Raw genomic sequence first — 17247 nt, forward strand, 5'->3', positions numbered from 1 at the left:
GACCCAGACAAGGGAGCATAAAATACCATCTTTTTGCACTGCAGTCTCAGTCCACCAATACTGAATCTCAGGTTGTGCGATGCTCAACTTTCCTTTTATCTCCTTCCTTCTCCTTTATGTCCTTAAGCCTTCTACTTCTTGGGCATGCTTTCAGTTGACCTTGAGCAGCTTAGACTCTAGGGAGAGATCTACTGATGTATTGTCAAATTGGGGAAATTGTCAGAATACCCCATGATGAGCCAGCATGTTCATTACAATATTCTTATGAACTGTCTATGCCATTTTGCTAAAACTCCCTGTGGAATCTTTCTGAAAAATGTTATTGGCTCCTGTATAGTAAATGAAAATAATTTTTTATCCTTTATCTTAAAAATGCTCACCTTGATTGTTGTCTGATGATTGGGGTTTTCTTTACTGAATGAGAGCGTTGTTTTGTGATTCTTGCAAGCTTTTTGTCGCACCTCCCAACGCATCTCTGTTAGAGACTTATAACAACCTCTGTAGACAGTGGCTCACGTTAGAAACTGTAACAGATTCTTAACTATGTCATCATGAATAGCGGTACCATAATTATTGTAATTGAACATAGGAAACTAAAAATAATACATGTAGTTCAAGCAGTTAAACTGACATGTAAACTTATATCTTTTAAAATAGTAATATTCTTTTCCTTTTTTTGCGACCATTAACTGTTGCTTCAAGCAGATTTTATGTCCATGTTGTACAGTGAAATAAATGATTACAAAAGATGTCCTAGTTCTAGATTAAAATATACTATAATATACATAAAGCTTTATTGTTCCTTTAGGTTGTTGTTTTAAGCTAAAGTGGAATATTTTTCTAAAATCCTCAACAACTGTTTACAATTTAGAATTAAATGTGCTTTCTGCTTATACTAGTGCTGCTGAAGAAATGTACCTAACAGACCTGTCACTTCTTTGTGCAATTGTTTTTGTGGCATTATTTTCATTGGTAAATGTACGAGCTGATAGAAAAGGAAATCGTTAGGTCCTCTCAGTATTGCTGAGGCATGGAGCTAGAACAGGTCAGTCACCGCATTTTGCAGATTGTGACATTTTAAATTACGTCTACACTACTGGAAGCAATCTCTGGACCTAATTAACATCTCACCTAATTAATGTCAGGACTGTATATAGAGAATTCTAGATACTTTTGCACTGTCTTTATTAAATACCACATTATTCAAATTTTGCTATCTTTAATTTCAGTATTGAAAACTTCAGATTTGTGTGCTGTTTTCTTAAGTGGGAGTAACATCTTTTTTTTTTTTTTTTTTTCCCCTCCTTCAAGTAATCAATGCACTGCTGAATGAGTTCATTTTAATGCACTCAATCATGCCTCTAATGTTTGTAGCTTACGGGCGCAAGCATCAGTAATGCAGGAATGTTATATGGCTTTAGTTTGGGCCATTTCATAAAATATTCATGGAATCAAAAATGTGCATCAAAATAGCGGCTGGGAGAATTACATTTATGTGCCTGCTTTTATGGCAGCTTCACATTTAAACCCATTTGTGTTAATATCTAGTCAATCTTTCTACTTAAAAAAAAAAAAGGCAAAATAGTAGTCTCCATATATACCCCTTTTGGTTTGATATCTATTTTGATATAACAACTGTATACTTCTGGAGTGGGTTGTAGGAAGGGGAATTATAAAGGAAGTTTTAGATAATGTAAAAACGTTTCTCTTCAGTATTTACAAAATTACATTGAGTTCTTGTGCTTGAATGAATAGATTTATTTTTTTGACTTCTAAGCAACTCAGTGAAAACTGTAGCACCAATCTTTGTGCATACGTATGTAGTTGCTATGAAAATAAGAGTAATTTCTAAAATTTGATATTGTTAGTGGGAGAGTAATGTCTTATATAATTGTTTAAAACTGACTCTTTACTCCCAAAATTATATTGTGGCAATGTTTACCTACCATATTAAGATCAAACTATTGCTGTTAGGGTTTCTTTTGTCATGCCCTGAGCTACATTAAACTATGACACTTTAGTAGTGGTAGTATTTATGTTGTGAGAGTTACATTTCTGGGTTTTGATTCCTTTTATAAACAGGGAAGAGAGATCAGAGATTCTCAAACTCCATTTAGTATACACTGAGCTAATTTCTGCATGGCAGAGGGAAAAGAAATACGCAATTGCTGTTTATGTTGACAATTAAAAAGATATACTGCTTTGTGTAACATTTTGCAAATAGATTTTTCAAATATAGATTTCCTAGAAACACCTTCTGGATTTTCTCTTTGAATTCCTAGAGATATAAAAGATAAATTTATACAAACTAGTCCAAGTGATTTTCCTACTCATTTTTTTCCTCTCATTTTGCCTTTTTTTTTCTTTTCTTTCAGTTGATAATAAGTCATTTATAACTCTGCCTTGTCAGTGCTCAGGTGAGCTAAAAATATTCTTACTCTCAGAAATATTCTGCAATTGGCTTATTACTTTATTTTAATGTTTTTTCAAGATTTTCAGGCAGCATCTACCTGTGTCTGCACCTAACAGTTGCAGTAGTTCAATGTTTAAAGATTGGAATGCACTGGCCATATCAATTCCAAGTGAACTGACTCATGATGGCAAATAAACCTGCCACTCCCCTGAAAACATTTTTCCACAACATTTCAGGTTCACACAAACATTATGGATTAAAGAAATAGCATGATATGTCATTTGCCAATGAGAACAAGCGATTTCAGATTATTTTGATGGAGGAATGAATTCCAAAGTCTAAAGTGTTTTACCTTCCATTAATTTGAGAGGTCTCCAAATAGCTGGTATTACTTGAAAGATTCCCAGCCATGTAAGGGCCTTCAGGTCAGGAATTCCATCTCGCTCTCATTTAGGAAGCTATCAGGTGTTTTATTATTTTGTTTGGCATCTTCTTTTTGATATTTCTGTGAGCAGACTCTATTACTTCTTACTTCATAATCTTTCTCAGTAGTTCAGTGAAGCCAAATGTAATTTATTTCCATTTGACTACTACCAAAAAGATTACATTGCTTTTGTATTTTGAAGCTTGATATAGATGGATTGTTTCTAAAGAGGTTTCACTGAGATCTGGCGAAAAGGATGTCAGGTCACAGCTCTTATGGTTAGGTCAACTCTTAAGAACTATGGGGTACATGGAATATATGAGTTCAATTTCTAGTCTGACAGAAACTTTCTCAAGGGGATACTGCAAGTGAAGAAGCATGGGTAAGAATTACCATACCTGATAGTTCTAACAATTTAAACAATAGTTCTGAAGGTTGCACATACTGTTTACTGAAATGATGTGTCCTGTTAAAAAATTATGTTACAGAGTCTTAGGAGAAACTCAGGTGCTGTATTGAGCTTCAGATTACATCTCCTGGTGATACCATTCATTTGTTTACTGCTTCCCATTCTTAGTAGAAGTTTTTGAGTTACACATCAATCAAACTCTATTTTTCTAAAGAATCCATTACACATGTAGTGAAACTAGATCACTTAAATGTATTGCAATATCCTTTCTAAAGGACAATAAGTTGATTAATAAACTTTGGGGAGAATTCCAAGGAGGAATCTGTATGTGCCTATGAGTATCCAAGTGGATAAAATCCTAGATCTAGCTATTGAAATTAAATTTCACCTTAACTTTCCATCGCTTGTCACAAAGCCAAAACTAGTTTCTTCAATTAATATCTGAAATCTGCAGTTAGCAACTTGGATAACTGGAATTCTGTTGACTTCTGAGTTGGACTTGCCCTAAGAAGTTAGCTAGACTGGATAAGCAAAACCCCAAATTCAATTTGGAGAAGCCTCTTTAGAACGGACAAAAGTTTTCATCTGGGTTTAGCTGGTCTACGTGTCTATTTCCTGTTACATGGACTGTCAGTGAATCCTTAAACATCTTGTACTGGTCATGATAGTTTCACTTTGCATTTCTGTTCAGTCTGGTGTCAAGTATGTGATATTTTGGAAAGAATGTATAGATCTTTTCTTGCCTGTTTACAGGATCTGATAGCTACTCTGGCAATAAGATTTTTTCCAACATTTTGGGCCATCTCTCCGATGTTGGAGTGGAACTGAATAAAGGTTGCTGTCTCCCCTTTCACTTGACACTTCTCTCTTCAGCACTTTTTGTTGTGTCCTCTGGGAGTCTTACATGACTTTTTTTAAGGTTGTAGAACCTTAAAATTATTTGTCTGTGAAACACATTTTAGTTGCTGCTTTGAAAGAGAAGTTTCTTGTGCTTGTCAATTTTAGTTGAACTAATTTTTAATCATCAGAGGAGCTTACTATGAAAATAAATTTAATTCTAATAAAGAGTTATGTTTTGTATTGCAAAGTTGAAAGCATGGTTATAAAAGGTTAACATATGCAAAAGACAAATTCAGTTAATAAGAGGAATCTGTCATAGTTCTGCTGCTGCCTCTAGGTTGGTTGGAGGCCTGGGGAACTAGCTTCATTTTCTCTTGGAATGCTTAAAGAAGTTCTTTCTCCAAGCTTCTCTCCCTTTCTTACAATTGGGAAACAACTTTTCTCTTTCCTTGTTCTTTTTATAATTTGAATGCAACACTGTAAAAACAGTCCACAAAAGAGTAATCATTCCTTATAAATCATGTTTCAGAAGAGGTGTAAACTGCCAACACATCTAAACAAATTTAGTTTATGGCTTGTTTCAGGTCATAATAAAAATAACAATTGATATATTGATGATCTATGGGACAAGATTCCTCCATCACAAGCACACGCAAACTTACAAAGGGTCACATTCACGCTTCTCCCTGCTATAGAACAATCTTTGTAAAACAAGGTACTGTGACCAGAATGCCCCTTTTTTCCTTTTTTTTTTTTTGATATCTGAATGGTCTCATCTTACCTGCTTCCCTGCAGTTTTTCTGTACCCATTATGTATAAGGAAAAACCTTTCTATTCTTATAAGGGCCTTTGAATTTCCATTGTCCAGAAAGCATGGAAATCTCCTAGATTGCATGCATACAGAGGTAAATCTACTTGAAGGTAGAGGGGAGGGAGGAACTACTCACATGTTAAAAAGAACTGAACTTTACCTTCAAACTTTCCTTTGCCTTAAAGATGTTTGAGGAACTTACATTTGAAGACCTTAAAGTATATTACTTCAGGCTCAATAATTAATCTATTAGTAGTTAATGCTTTTCCAGTTAATTTACTACATAAACTCATCAGAACTGGCCTAATAATAACTGTTGAATAAATAACTTTGCATAATAATTAGGGTTTTTTTCAATTAATTTATTTGAATAAAGATTTTTTTTTTTTTTCCCCCACAGTATTTTTTACCTCTATTGTCCACATTTCAAATCTTTCAGCACAGGCTTTCATTATGGAAAAAGAAACTTGAACAGTTTGAATTGTGATTCTTTACATATAGATGTGATTTTGAAATAGGAGATCCACAAAGGCTGTATTCATGAATCTATTATAGACATAATTTCTAGAAAATTCTGACTCTGCGTCCTTGGGATCACACACCCCCCACCTTGTGAATCTACAAAGGAAATGTGATAGGTTTAAATTACAGCATTACTGGTAACTGTGAGATTTGGCAGTATTTTCCAGTGATCTGTAAGTTATAAATTGAAGATTCTTGAAAAATCTGTGAAGTGATTGGCTGCAACTTACTTCCTAATGAGAAAATTATTATAGACTAATAACTTTTTATAATTTTGTTGATTACACTGATTGTAATTACGAATGACATTTTTCAGGTCATGTAATGAAAGCTGCTGAGCATTATGAAGCATTTTATCAGCTAACGGAGGGTTCGACTTGGAAGGATGAGACAGGCCATACTTACAATTCACTGGCGTGTGAGCATCTCTGGAGAATTTATACATTACTAGCAGACAAAATGCTAGAAAATAAAGAACACCAACAGGCCATCAAAACACTAATAAAAGCTTTAAAAATGGCAAAAGAAGGTAGGTGGAAAAATAACACTTTCACATTCCTTTATTTGATGTGCATGCCATGATTTTCCCAAGAGTAAAGTAGAAATTGTCAAGTGTTTGACTGGGTGATTATTTCCTATGAAATTCAAAGACAAATGCTATCAATACACTTCCAGATCTCGCTAAAGCAGAAATGCCTTCTTGCTGACAACAAAGAATCTTTTAGATTCCTGAAAGCTTTATCTCCGAAAAAAAAACAGCCTTGTGGGAATAATAGTATAAAACAGTGAACCCATAAGCAAAAAGTGAGGTCACTGATGGGAGCTCAGCTCACTAATTTTGATTGGCTAGTCAGTGTTGATTTGGCAATTTGAGTGATGTTATCTGCTGGATCACTACCTTTTCACTCTACATAGTTATTTAGTACTTGCAAAAACCAGTTTTCTATCATAAGCAAAGAAGATTTCTTCTGTATATCTTAACATCTTGTCTAGATGGAGCTTTTGCAAAGAAAGGTTGGACCAGATGATCCTTGAGGTCACTTCCAACCTGGTATTCTAGGATTAATACATGTAAATATTTCAAAACCTAAAGTAAAAAATGACAGAATCGCAGAATAGCTGAGGTAGGTAGACAAACCTCCAGAGATTATCGTGATCAGCTAGAACATACTGTCCAGGACTACATCCAGTCAAGTTTTTTAGTATGTCCACAGGTGGAGATTTCATAACCATTCTGGAAAACATTTTCCACTGTTCAAACACCCTCACAATAAAGAAGTATTTTGCTGAGTTCAGATGGAGTTTCAATTTGTGCCATTGCCTCTTGTCCTGTCACTGAGCACCACTGAGAAGAGTCTGGCTCCTTCTTTACACACTCCCATCATAAATTTTTACACAGTGATGAAATCCCCCCCTGAGCCTTCTCTTCTGTGGTCCGAACAGTCCCAGCACCCTCAGCCTCTCCTCCTAGGACAGATGCTCCCAGTCCATTTGTCATCTTTGCAGCCCTTCGCTGGACTCACTCCACTATGTCCATCAGTCTCTCGTACTGGGGAGCCCAGAATAGGACACCGCACCCCTGGGGTGACCTCACCAGTGCTCAGTTAGAGGCAAAGGATCACCTCCCTCGACCTGCTCGCAATGCTCTGCCTAATGCAGCCCAGGATCCCGTTGGTCGCCTTTGCCATGAGTGCGCATTGCCGTTGCACGGGCAGCTTCTTGTCCAACAGGAAACGCAGCAGGTCCTTCTCTGCCAAGCTCCTTTCCCTGCAGTCGGCCCACAGCCTGGGCTGGTGCCTGGCATTATCTGTCCCCAGGCGCAGGACTTTGCATTGCCCTTTCCTGAGCTGCGTGGGACTGCCATCGGCCCATTTCTGCAGCCTGCCAAGGTCCCTCTGCATAGCAGCACGACCACCTACCTGGTGGATCAACCAGTCCTTCCCAATTTTGTGTTGCCTGCAAACATGCTGAGGGTACGCTTGCTCACGCCATCCAGGTGATTAATGAAGATATTGATCAGTATTGGTGCCAGTATTGATCCCTGAGTACGCTACTAGTGACTGGCCTCCCACTGCACTTCACGCTGCTGCTTACAACCTTTTCAGGCCAGCAGCTCAGCTAGTTTTCAGTCTGCCTCACAGTCTATTTATCTAAGCCATGCTTTATCAGTTGGTGTATGAAGATGTTATGGGAGACGGTGTCAGAAGCCTTGCTAAAATTGAGAGAAGCAACATCCACTGCTTTCCCTTGATCCATCAACCCAGTCATCTTATCGTAGAAGGCTATCAGGTTGGTGAAGCATGATTTCCCTGTCATAAATCCATGCTGACTACTCCTGATTGCTGCCTTGTTCTATACAATAGCTGTATGAAACTTTGTCCATCTGTGGATAGGTTTAAAATTGGGGGAAATTAGAATGTCCATGAATGTTATATGCATTTGAATGTTATATATAACGTGAGATGTTGATCAGCTAGAAATACCATGCTCTGGAGCATTTCTTACATGTGAGAGGGAACAGAAAAGAGAAGGCAAATCTTACAAGTTGACTTTATGAAAATACACATAATTTTCCAGATTTTTCAGAAATCTTAATAATGGTTGTTTCTTAAAAGATGCTGTTAAATGTCCACTTCTGCAGACTTACTTTTCCTTTATTGGAGTGCTTCTCAGAAGTAGGATAGAAGGTCTCAAATAATAATCTTTTTCCATACACAGCAATTCAAGAGCCTTTCATGGTATTCCTTAAGGGGTGTATTCTGCATATGAATTGCACATACAACTAATATATATTTAATATTTATCACCAGATACATTAGGGGGTTTAATTTAAAAATGTATGTCCAACATTAATCTGTTAGCCACTCTTTGAGCAGTAGTTGGGATAGACAGAATTAAGCTATCAAAAATGGCAAAAAAAAAAAAAAAAGTGAAAATATTTTTCAAATTTTAAAATACGTTTTGCCACAAATAAATATGTGACTATACAGGTAGGTAGTATAACATAGCAATCTGTAGAAAAGTATAAAATGTATTTAGTGAAGCCAAGGCAAGTTCCTAAAAACAAGTATCTTGGAAAAAATGAACAAGCTTTCAGGCATCTAAGCCCATGTGAACTTTGCCGTTTATTATTTTAAAAAGTGCTAGCAAATTATTTCTATTTCAGGGGGTTTATTATATTGTATTTGATTATATTAATTCTAAAGGACCAAAATTTCTCATCTTGCCTTATCTTATGAAGAATAGTATTTTAAAACACCATTTGAAATTTAAATGCTTTTAACCAAACAGGACTTTGGGGGCAAGCATTCAATTCTTTCCATTCCAAATGTTTCATTTGTGAGGGTATATGATTGTAGTGGGCTAATTTTTTCTTTTAATTAAACTACTAAATAACCTATTTTGGTTTTATCTGCAATTTACATTTGTAGATCTGTTGTGTGAGTTGCCTGTTTAGATCTTTTCTCTCGGGAGTATGTACCCAAATACTGAGAATGCCAATAAAATTAATCAGCTGAAGACAGACACATTTACCCAAAAACTTCTCCATCTTTTCCAGCTGCATCTGTGGATCAGATACAAGCTTTTAGCTTTTTCTGCAGCTGTTGTCTATAACACATGTTTAAGTCACAGCTACAGTATAACTGCTGCTACTAATATTTCCTGTAGTAACTAGAAGGACTGCTGATGAAGTTTCTCATCCACTTCTCCGTATTGCTAGTGAAAATTTCTTGGAATTAAGAGATTGAAAAAATGGATCTGATGCCTTTCTAAACCTTATTTTGACCGGGCAGATGTTCCAGTGCCCTTCAAATCACTTTCCATAGCTTCCTGACGCATGTAGTAATTATCACCATATATTTGCCATTGTTCTCTTTGAATTTAAGCTTTAGAAGTTCCTTTGAGTCAAGTTGTCCAGTTTCCATTTCAGAACCATCTGGATAGCCTCTATCTATGAAGCCCATATTCAACAATTAAACAGTTAAATCGACACTGGCTCTGGCTGCCATCTATAATATCCATTCTGTCCTTCTGGACCATCATCTGTGTTTATGTATTTGATGAATTAGGATTAGATATGACTCACATCAGACTCTCAGGCTGTTCTTAAGTGAGGAACAAAGTTTTTTATATCCCTAGCAACTTTGCACTTGTTATTTCTCTGTGAAACGCTATTTCTGTATCCTTTTGCCTCATCAAGCCTTTTAAGGGGTATTGAATATTGGAAAAGACCAGCAGGTTTTTGAGTTACAGGCTTTTCATAATTTTATGTAACATATTAAATGCTATAGATAGAGCATTGTTATGGCCTCAGCAATTATAACATTCAGAGCATTCCAGAACTAGATGTAGGCTTCTGTGTGTTTTACATAAAGAATTTATTAGCCTGACAATTGGAAGTAGATAATATCCCTTTTATTGCAACTATATTTATTTATGCATTTTATAAGCTATCTTGATATGCAGTTATGCTTCAGGTTGATTTTCCACTCTTTATTGTGTTTGAGCAGATGGATATTGAGCAATTGAAAGACTGATTTTTTGGCCATTTTTAATATAATTTCATCTACAATTTTTTTATGGATACTCATGTTCTGCAGGGAAATTTTTCAATATAGTAAGCATTTATATAATTAATTTACATAAACTTCAGTATTGAATGGACGATTTTCTATTGAAGGAGCAATAGAAAAAGACCAGCAAGCAGTGTTTGTTAGATCAGTATTAGTGAAATAAAACCTGGCATGGAAAAGTGTGATGCACCTCAGTTAGCAACTGCCTGTGCAGAATTTTCTATGACTACTGCTTGCAATTGTAAGTTATCCCCTTTTTTAGCTATTCTATCCTACAGTAGCTTGCAAAATAGCCTTGAGAATGAGAAATACAAACCTGACCTACTCTTGGTGTTTCACTAAGATTCAAGTTAGCGAAGTATATGGGTCAACATATTTTGTGTTTATATATTGGGATGTATGACATATTTGTAGCTACTTTTATATATGAATATACATAGAGAGGCTACTATGATTTTCTAATGTAAAGACACTGTGAGTATTATTAAACAATTAATGACAGAGAACATTACAGCATGTTAAATTGATTGTGCTGCATTACTTACTGGAAGATATTTTCTCTGACTTTTTTGAACTTTCTTGTTGAATTTTGTTTAAACCCATAGCCTCTATTTTTAATTACCACTATTTATTTTTGTAAATGGCAAGGGTAAGGAGAAGGAAAAACAATACAGTACTTAAACATCTGTATGTTATTTAAGAATGTGCAAGAACTGTCTGTACTAATGTAATTTTGTTCAGATTATGCTGGTAACTGTAACTTTAATCCTTTCTTTAGGAGGTGATATGAAGATGGAAGGAAAAGCTGCATATTGCTTAAGTTTAGCATATCATTTTGCTGGAGAACAACAGACAGCGTTATCAGTAAGTTTATTTTAAAGTTGCTTTAGCTTTCCCAATGCCTTTCTCTGCCTCCTTGGCATCTTGTTATGCATTTTGGAGGGTGGAAAAGACATGGAGAGACTTGGCTCATGGACCTTTTATAACTGTGTCTAGTTCTAAAGACAGGGATACATGTGGCTTAAGCAATTATGGTTCCAATAAATTCCAGAACTGATAGAGTCCAAGTTTCCATGCTTGGATCCGTAGAATTAATATAAATTGACAATTCAGGTTATATGTGACTAGCTTTCCTTTTCCTGTATTCATACATATATAAAACAGTGAGAGGAAAGATAAGCATCAATTTAATTTGTCTATGCTAGTCATCAGAGAAGACACAGTCCTCCATGATCCTTTTAAAATTGTTGTGTGGAAAAATAATTTATTTGAATATTTTGTCCATGATTATTGCAATTAATAAGCTGAATAATTAATATTTCTATTTCCACCTGTTCCTTTCTGTCACTGCAGAGTGACTCAGTATTTTATTAATGAACACATTTTACAGAGGTCGTTCTTTGTGGTTATTTGCTGTGGTGGGTTGTTTGTGGGGTTTGTTTTTTTGTTTTTCAGAAATAGACCAATAGAAGTCACAGAGTAAATTCAGCATGGGTTTCAATATTGCTTGCGTGGCTTCTGCAGTGTAGGAGGGGTTCTAGATTTCTCTCTTGAAATATCCTCTTACATGCTTTTAATGATTTGTGATACGATTTTTCCAAAAGTTATTGACCATCTTTATAGAAAATTCTTCAATGCTGATAGGCCTATCAACTGAATGCTGGAAACTGAGAGCTTGTTATCACATCAGTTGCAGTCAAAGTCTGTAGCTGAATGTGAAAATATTTCAAGTTAGAAAGCTACATATAATTTTATAAAATTATATCTAATAGTTACAACAGCAATGAGAAGAAGAAATGTGATCTCTTCCAAGAATACAGTATGACAGATTAGACTAGAATTTTTTGTACTGAAGTTTACCTGCATTGTTTTTTGACTGACAAGTATGCCAGCATTCTTACCTGATCAACTTTTCTGTTAAGTTTCTGAGAGTCACAATAAGCTGTGTGAATGATGAAGAGCAGCAAGATAAATAAATGTGCTAAATAAAGAAGGCTGCATGCATATTTGATCTCTCCATCGCAGTAGAAATTAATTAATGAACAAGACTGAACAGTCTCCATGATATACAAAGGACCAAACTACCCTTGAAAGAGTCAAAAATATTCAATGTCCTGGCACTGTTTCCTCAGGATCTACTTTGCTTACATTTTATAGCTGCTCCTTTCCCTTCATTGCTCCCCCATGCCTACTGCCAAAAAGTTACAACAATCATCTGGAAGCTCCATTTATTCTTGTCATGTGCAGAATTGTTATTTTTTTTAAGGAAGATTCTGAAACCTTGAATTTTGTAATGTATTAATTTAAATATTAATTTAAAATATATGCATAATAGGTTGTGCCTATAGTTTTTATTCTTACAAAAACACCCGGCAGGTAAGGAGAGCAATATGCATTTTTGTTAAAAGGGAAAGAAAGTCTCTGTAGTACAAAACATAAATGATACATTATGTTAAGAGTATAAAATGTTATTTTAACAGTAATGAAAATACCAATACTTTTCAGGGTAAACAATATAATATTATAATATAGTGCCATTTCCTATTATAATGGCATTTCCAATAATACTACAGAAGAAACCTATGAAGTACTTTCATTCAGAAAATACAGTGTGTGTTCTGGGACTAAGGAAAAGGGGTAAAATTTTAGTTCCTTTTGTCCTTAACAGTGATCAATATAGACGGCAGTAAAATAGCAGTGGTTGACAGTACTGTTGAGCACAAGTTGTCTTCACTCTCCAATTAGAAATCATTGCCTAAAATTTACCCTTCTGTTCTCAGTTTAATGGTCTCTGTATCCAAGGGGAGCTCAGATGCTTACGGAGATGAAATCATTGCATCCTGTTCCCAGAGGACCACTGGTTATCATTACACATAACATGCAGACAATACTGCTAGGAGCCAGTTTGCCTCATGGTAATATGTAGTTCATCACCAGCTTCTGTAGCATGCTAAAGAGGTCTTGCCACACAGCTTGGGACTATTCGGGTGTAGACTCAGGGGTCTCAGCAGTTATTTTCCTGCTTTGCATCAGTTTTCATCTTCTTTATCCTTTTGTGCTGTGGTCCACCTCAGGCAGTCTCCTTCTAGGGGAATCTGAAAGGAGCAGCTGTTACAGATACCATTTCCTCCAATTGTTGCCACTTGGTTCCTTTTGCTGTTCAGCGTGCTACTCCCTCCCCCAACATGCACACACAGTAGCATGCATATAAACTTGTTTCTCTTTCAGTCATGTCTTCTAGCAGAGCAGAGAAGCATATGTTCAAAATATTCATTATCTGATGCAGTAATTAAAGGTTGGAATGATTAAGCTGCAGCCTATTATATCAAAAATATGCAGTCACTTTGTATCAAATGGGCTAGTTTTGTTGGAGAAGGTTTTTTATTTGCTAAGCACTTAGTGTATAATCTAACATAATTTGATTTGGTGTATAATCTGTATAAATTGATTTAATTTTATTCGATATATATGATTGATTTCAGTGGACCTGCTCAGATGTAGAAACATAAGTGTGTGCAAGTTTAAAGCCTGAGAACTAATTATGTTCAATAGCAGTGTCATATGTTCATAATATTTTTCATATTATCTGGTTTATAATCAAGTCTAATGACTTTTCCACAAAATATGACACAAAATATTAATAGTTCACATTCTGTAGATTTTGTCTTAAACATTATAGATTTTGTCAGGGAGAGATTTCCATCTAGGATAATTTCAAAGTAAAAGTTACTGTTTACTTGTTTTTCTTCAGACTCGTATAACAAGCAAAGTATTAAGTGAAACACTTTTATGTCATTAGAAATCTTGCATAAGGTATTGTAATCTAATGCTTGAGGTGGGATTTTTTTTCTTTTTTTTAAACTGGGCTTTCAAGAATGCTTCAAAGATTTGGGCATCAAGGGTTTTTTCCTCTTTCAATTAGAGTTGCATGCCAAATCATCAGGAAAATTCCAGTCCTCATCCCTTGTCAGAGCATTAGGTTTTTTTCTAAGTGTTCCTTTATTTTGGATATCGAATCCTGTGTTTCAGTTATGTTACATATTTAAATAATAGAGGCAGTGTTCATGAGTACTGAGACTCATGCCAAAATAAATGTGGTAATTTATGACATAATGCTATGTGCATGAATTGTCAGAATTACGATATACAAGCCACAGGCATAAAATTATCAAAAAAATTTATGAACTTACAAAGACATCTTCACATTCAAAATGACCCTATTAAAGTAATCAGAGGTGATTTATGACCATAAAATTAATTTCTGAAAAAGTCTGTGTGACAAAAATGAAAATTTTGTCTCAACTCATGCAGCTAGAGAGAATATAAGTAAATGTATCTGGGATGCAGATATTCTGAAGTTCGTATGCACAGTATATTTTATGTAATTCTATCTATTATATCTGATTAGATAGATTACACCCATATGTATGTATGAACTTGGTGAATCAAGAGGGATCTTAGCAAGTAAAAGAACTCCAAAAGGTAGACTGAATGTTATCCTCTCTTCTCCCAAACATTGTGAAAAGTAGTTGAGAAGAAAGAGAATCATTCTTTTGAGATTTGCTTACTATTCTAGTGCTTTGCTACAAGGCTGAGCTTCAAGACTCTTTCCTGTCAACCACTGAGTTAGGTTTAAGCTTTCATTATTGTTACTACAAAAAGGAACACTTAAATGGAGATTCACAAAACACATCAAAAGATACTATTCAATGGAAATTATTTCAAACTTCTTTTAAGTCAGCCAGGTTGTCCTTTATTCATATATAAGTGATGTTTAGCCATTAGTAATGAAGGGTAACATTTTCAGCTTGGCAAATGGCATCACGTACTTAAAAAAAAAACATTTTTAGCATCCAGATTAAGAAAAGGTCTCATCATTCCTAGAGGCTTCACTGTTATTGAAGCGATTTTTAAATTGTTCTTAAAACTGTACTCATATAGAAATTTCGTATTTTTCATATCTGAGGAATAAAAAAACCAGACAAAACTCTGAGTCATCTTTGAAGGTAGGCACTTCTGATTGATTTGACAGTGACAATGGATTATGTACACAGAAAGGTTTTCTTCTTGAAGGTCTAGAATTAGTAAGCCAATTCTGAAACTGATTAAATTTCATGTTTCTGAAAGGTCCCACTGCTGCTAGGCATTGGTGAAGATAGTACAAACGGAATTATGTGAGAACAATTAGTACTGGTAGAGAACTTTGCCCTGACAAAATACACTGACTCAAATACTGATGGAATTAGGGAACTAGAAATTATTTGTGTTGAGAATCTTAAAGAAGGCCTGAAACTTCAGGAAAGAGGTGAATGTCTGGTCATTCAATTAATTTTTTTTTTTTTGTTAATTTAGCACTCTCTTAAAGTGAAAGAAAGATCTAACTTTTTATTTAGATATGAAAGTTAACAATTCTTAGTGAAGGGAGAATTTCTTCTGTTGGTTTAATTTAGATAATCATTTTCCTATCTTAGCCAGTTTCTTGAAAACCTGGGGAAAAAAAAAAAAAGGAGGACAATGTTCTGAGTAGCCCTGAAATGTAGTGACACTATTTTCCTTCAGTACTTTTCTGTATAACACACAGATTTGCACCTTGGTGATATGGTGTCAACTACAATTGCCTTGGAACATGGTATCATTTTCCTTTTGAGTCTGTGGTTCAAATTGTGTTTTGCTTGGTAAATGGCATCAGAATAACTCCCCTCAGTAAACTGGATTTTTGTCAAGATAAACGTACCACAAGAATACCGTTTGTAAGAAAACACTCTTAAATGTAGAGCTGCTGCAGACTACTGCAGTAGTCAAGTTATACAAAAATTATAGAGCATGAGAAAAAAAAATAGTAAATAAGTAAAAAATCTATTACTTGATGACAAGCAAATCAGATTATCAGATTTCCATGTTTTCTTATAGCAACAATGACAATAAATGCACTAGTAACTTGTTGATATCAACCTTGCTCTTCAGGAGTCTCACATTCCATAAGACTGGCTACTAAAACACCATAAATGGGTGGACTCTCATCCATTACAATTCTAAATTTAATCCATCCAAAAAGAGCAAGACAACTGCAGTGAGCTGCAGATTTGACTGCATGTTCCATTAGATAAATCTATAGCATCTTTTCAGAATTTTAATGCTATCTGACCACTGGTGTTCTCAGGAATCTGAATACAAGTTGGTGACAAAAAGTTTAAAACCACAGTTTTGGGGGCTATGCATAAAGGACATTGTTTTGTTTGCATGTTTGTTTTTAATTCCCAAACAGCATGAAAGTTGCTGGGTTTGTATGTATTTATATGGTTTATGTAGCCTTATTTAAAATACATAAATTAAACATCCTGAATTTAACATATCAAATGTGGTTTCCCAAACTTGAAACTTTTTTTTTTTGTAGATTTTGACTCAGGATACCTATTACAAAATGACAAGTTTTATTATTACCTTATACGCATATGCACTTGCACACATACACTCTGTATGAGTTTGCAAAAGAACTGGAGGGGACTGCAGTGCAATATTACTAAGAATATTTACACGCTTCTGCATTAATAATAACAATAGATATCCTAAGATCAAGAGAGTTCTTTGGATGACTCTGAATTATTTCCATGAAATTGTTGCTAGCTGTCATGTTTGAACTCCAAAGAAGCAAATTGTCCCTTAGTGGGGGTTTTGCTTAGCTCTAATATGTTGAAACAATGAGGACAAGGCCATAAAAACCTCCTTAAACCACTCTGCAAGGGAATAAAAATATCTTTGCATCTATTTTTCACCAAGGTGTGAAAAGCAGTGCAGTTGGCAGTCATGGAGCCTTCACTCTGGTCCTACCTTTTTGATACAGCAGATGGGATGGAACCATCTCTGCTATTCTCTGTGTATTCTCTGCTAGGTATGGCCAGTGGAGATGGCTCTTCCAAGGTAGGAGCCAGATTGTGACCACAGCTACACAGTGTCTGTTTTATGGGTATAAGCTTAGAATTAGTGCACTTGTCCTGACTGAGGTTTCTAAAACTCTAATAACTGTCTTCTGTCAGTTAAAAGATGTGATTTATGCAGACATTTTCTACTTAATGTATTGAAACTTTTTTTTTTTAGATAGCTAATAAAATATACTTTTCTTTTTTTAAATAACTGCTGATATACAAGTTTCCACTCACTTCATTCCCACAGGCTAGGAACAAAAAAGACAAAGCAGTACAGCTGTATGTTATAGAGGTTATTTATTTTATGGACTTCAGACAGTATTGGATTTCT

At 35.1% G+C, this 17247-nt stretch overlaps 1 protein-coding gene across 3 annotated transcripts in view; it reads left to right on the forward strand.

Annotated features, from left to right (window-relative positions):
* Positions 1-17247, forward strand: part of TTC29 (tetratricopeptide repeat domain 29) — a 348965-nt gene that overhangs the window by 261296 nt on the left and 70422 nt on the right. For all 3 annotated transcript variants that reach the window (XM_054824216.1, XM_054824217.1, XM_054824215.1), the window contains 2 exons: positions 5736-5948; positions 10772-10857. In XM_054824216.1, coding sequence (XP_054680191.1) covers positions 5736-5948; positions 10772-10857 — 299 coding nt within the window. The remainder of the gene's footprint in view (positions 1-5735; positions 5949-10771; positions 10858-17247) is intronic.

Source organism: Grus americana, chromosome 4 (genome assembly GCF_028858705.1).
Source record: "Grus americana isolate bGruAme1 chromosome 4, bGruAme1.mat, whole genome shotgun sequence".
Lineage (NCBI taxonomy): Eukaryota > Metazoa > Chordata > Aves > Gruiformes > Gruidae > Grus > Grus americana.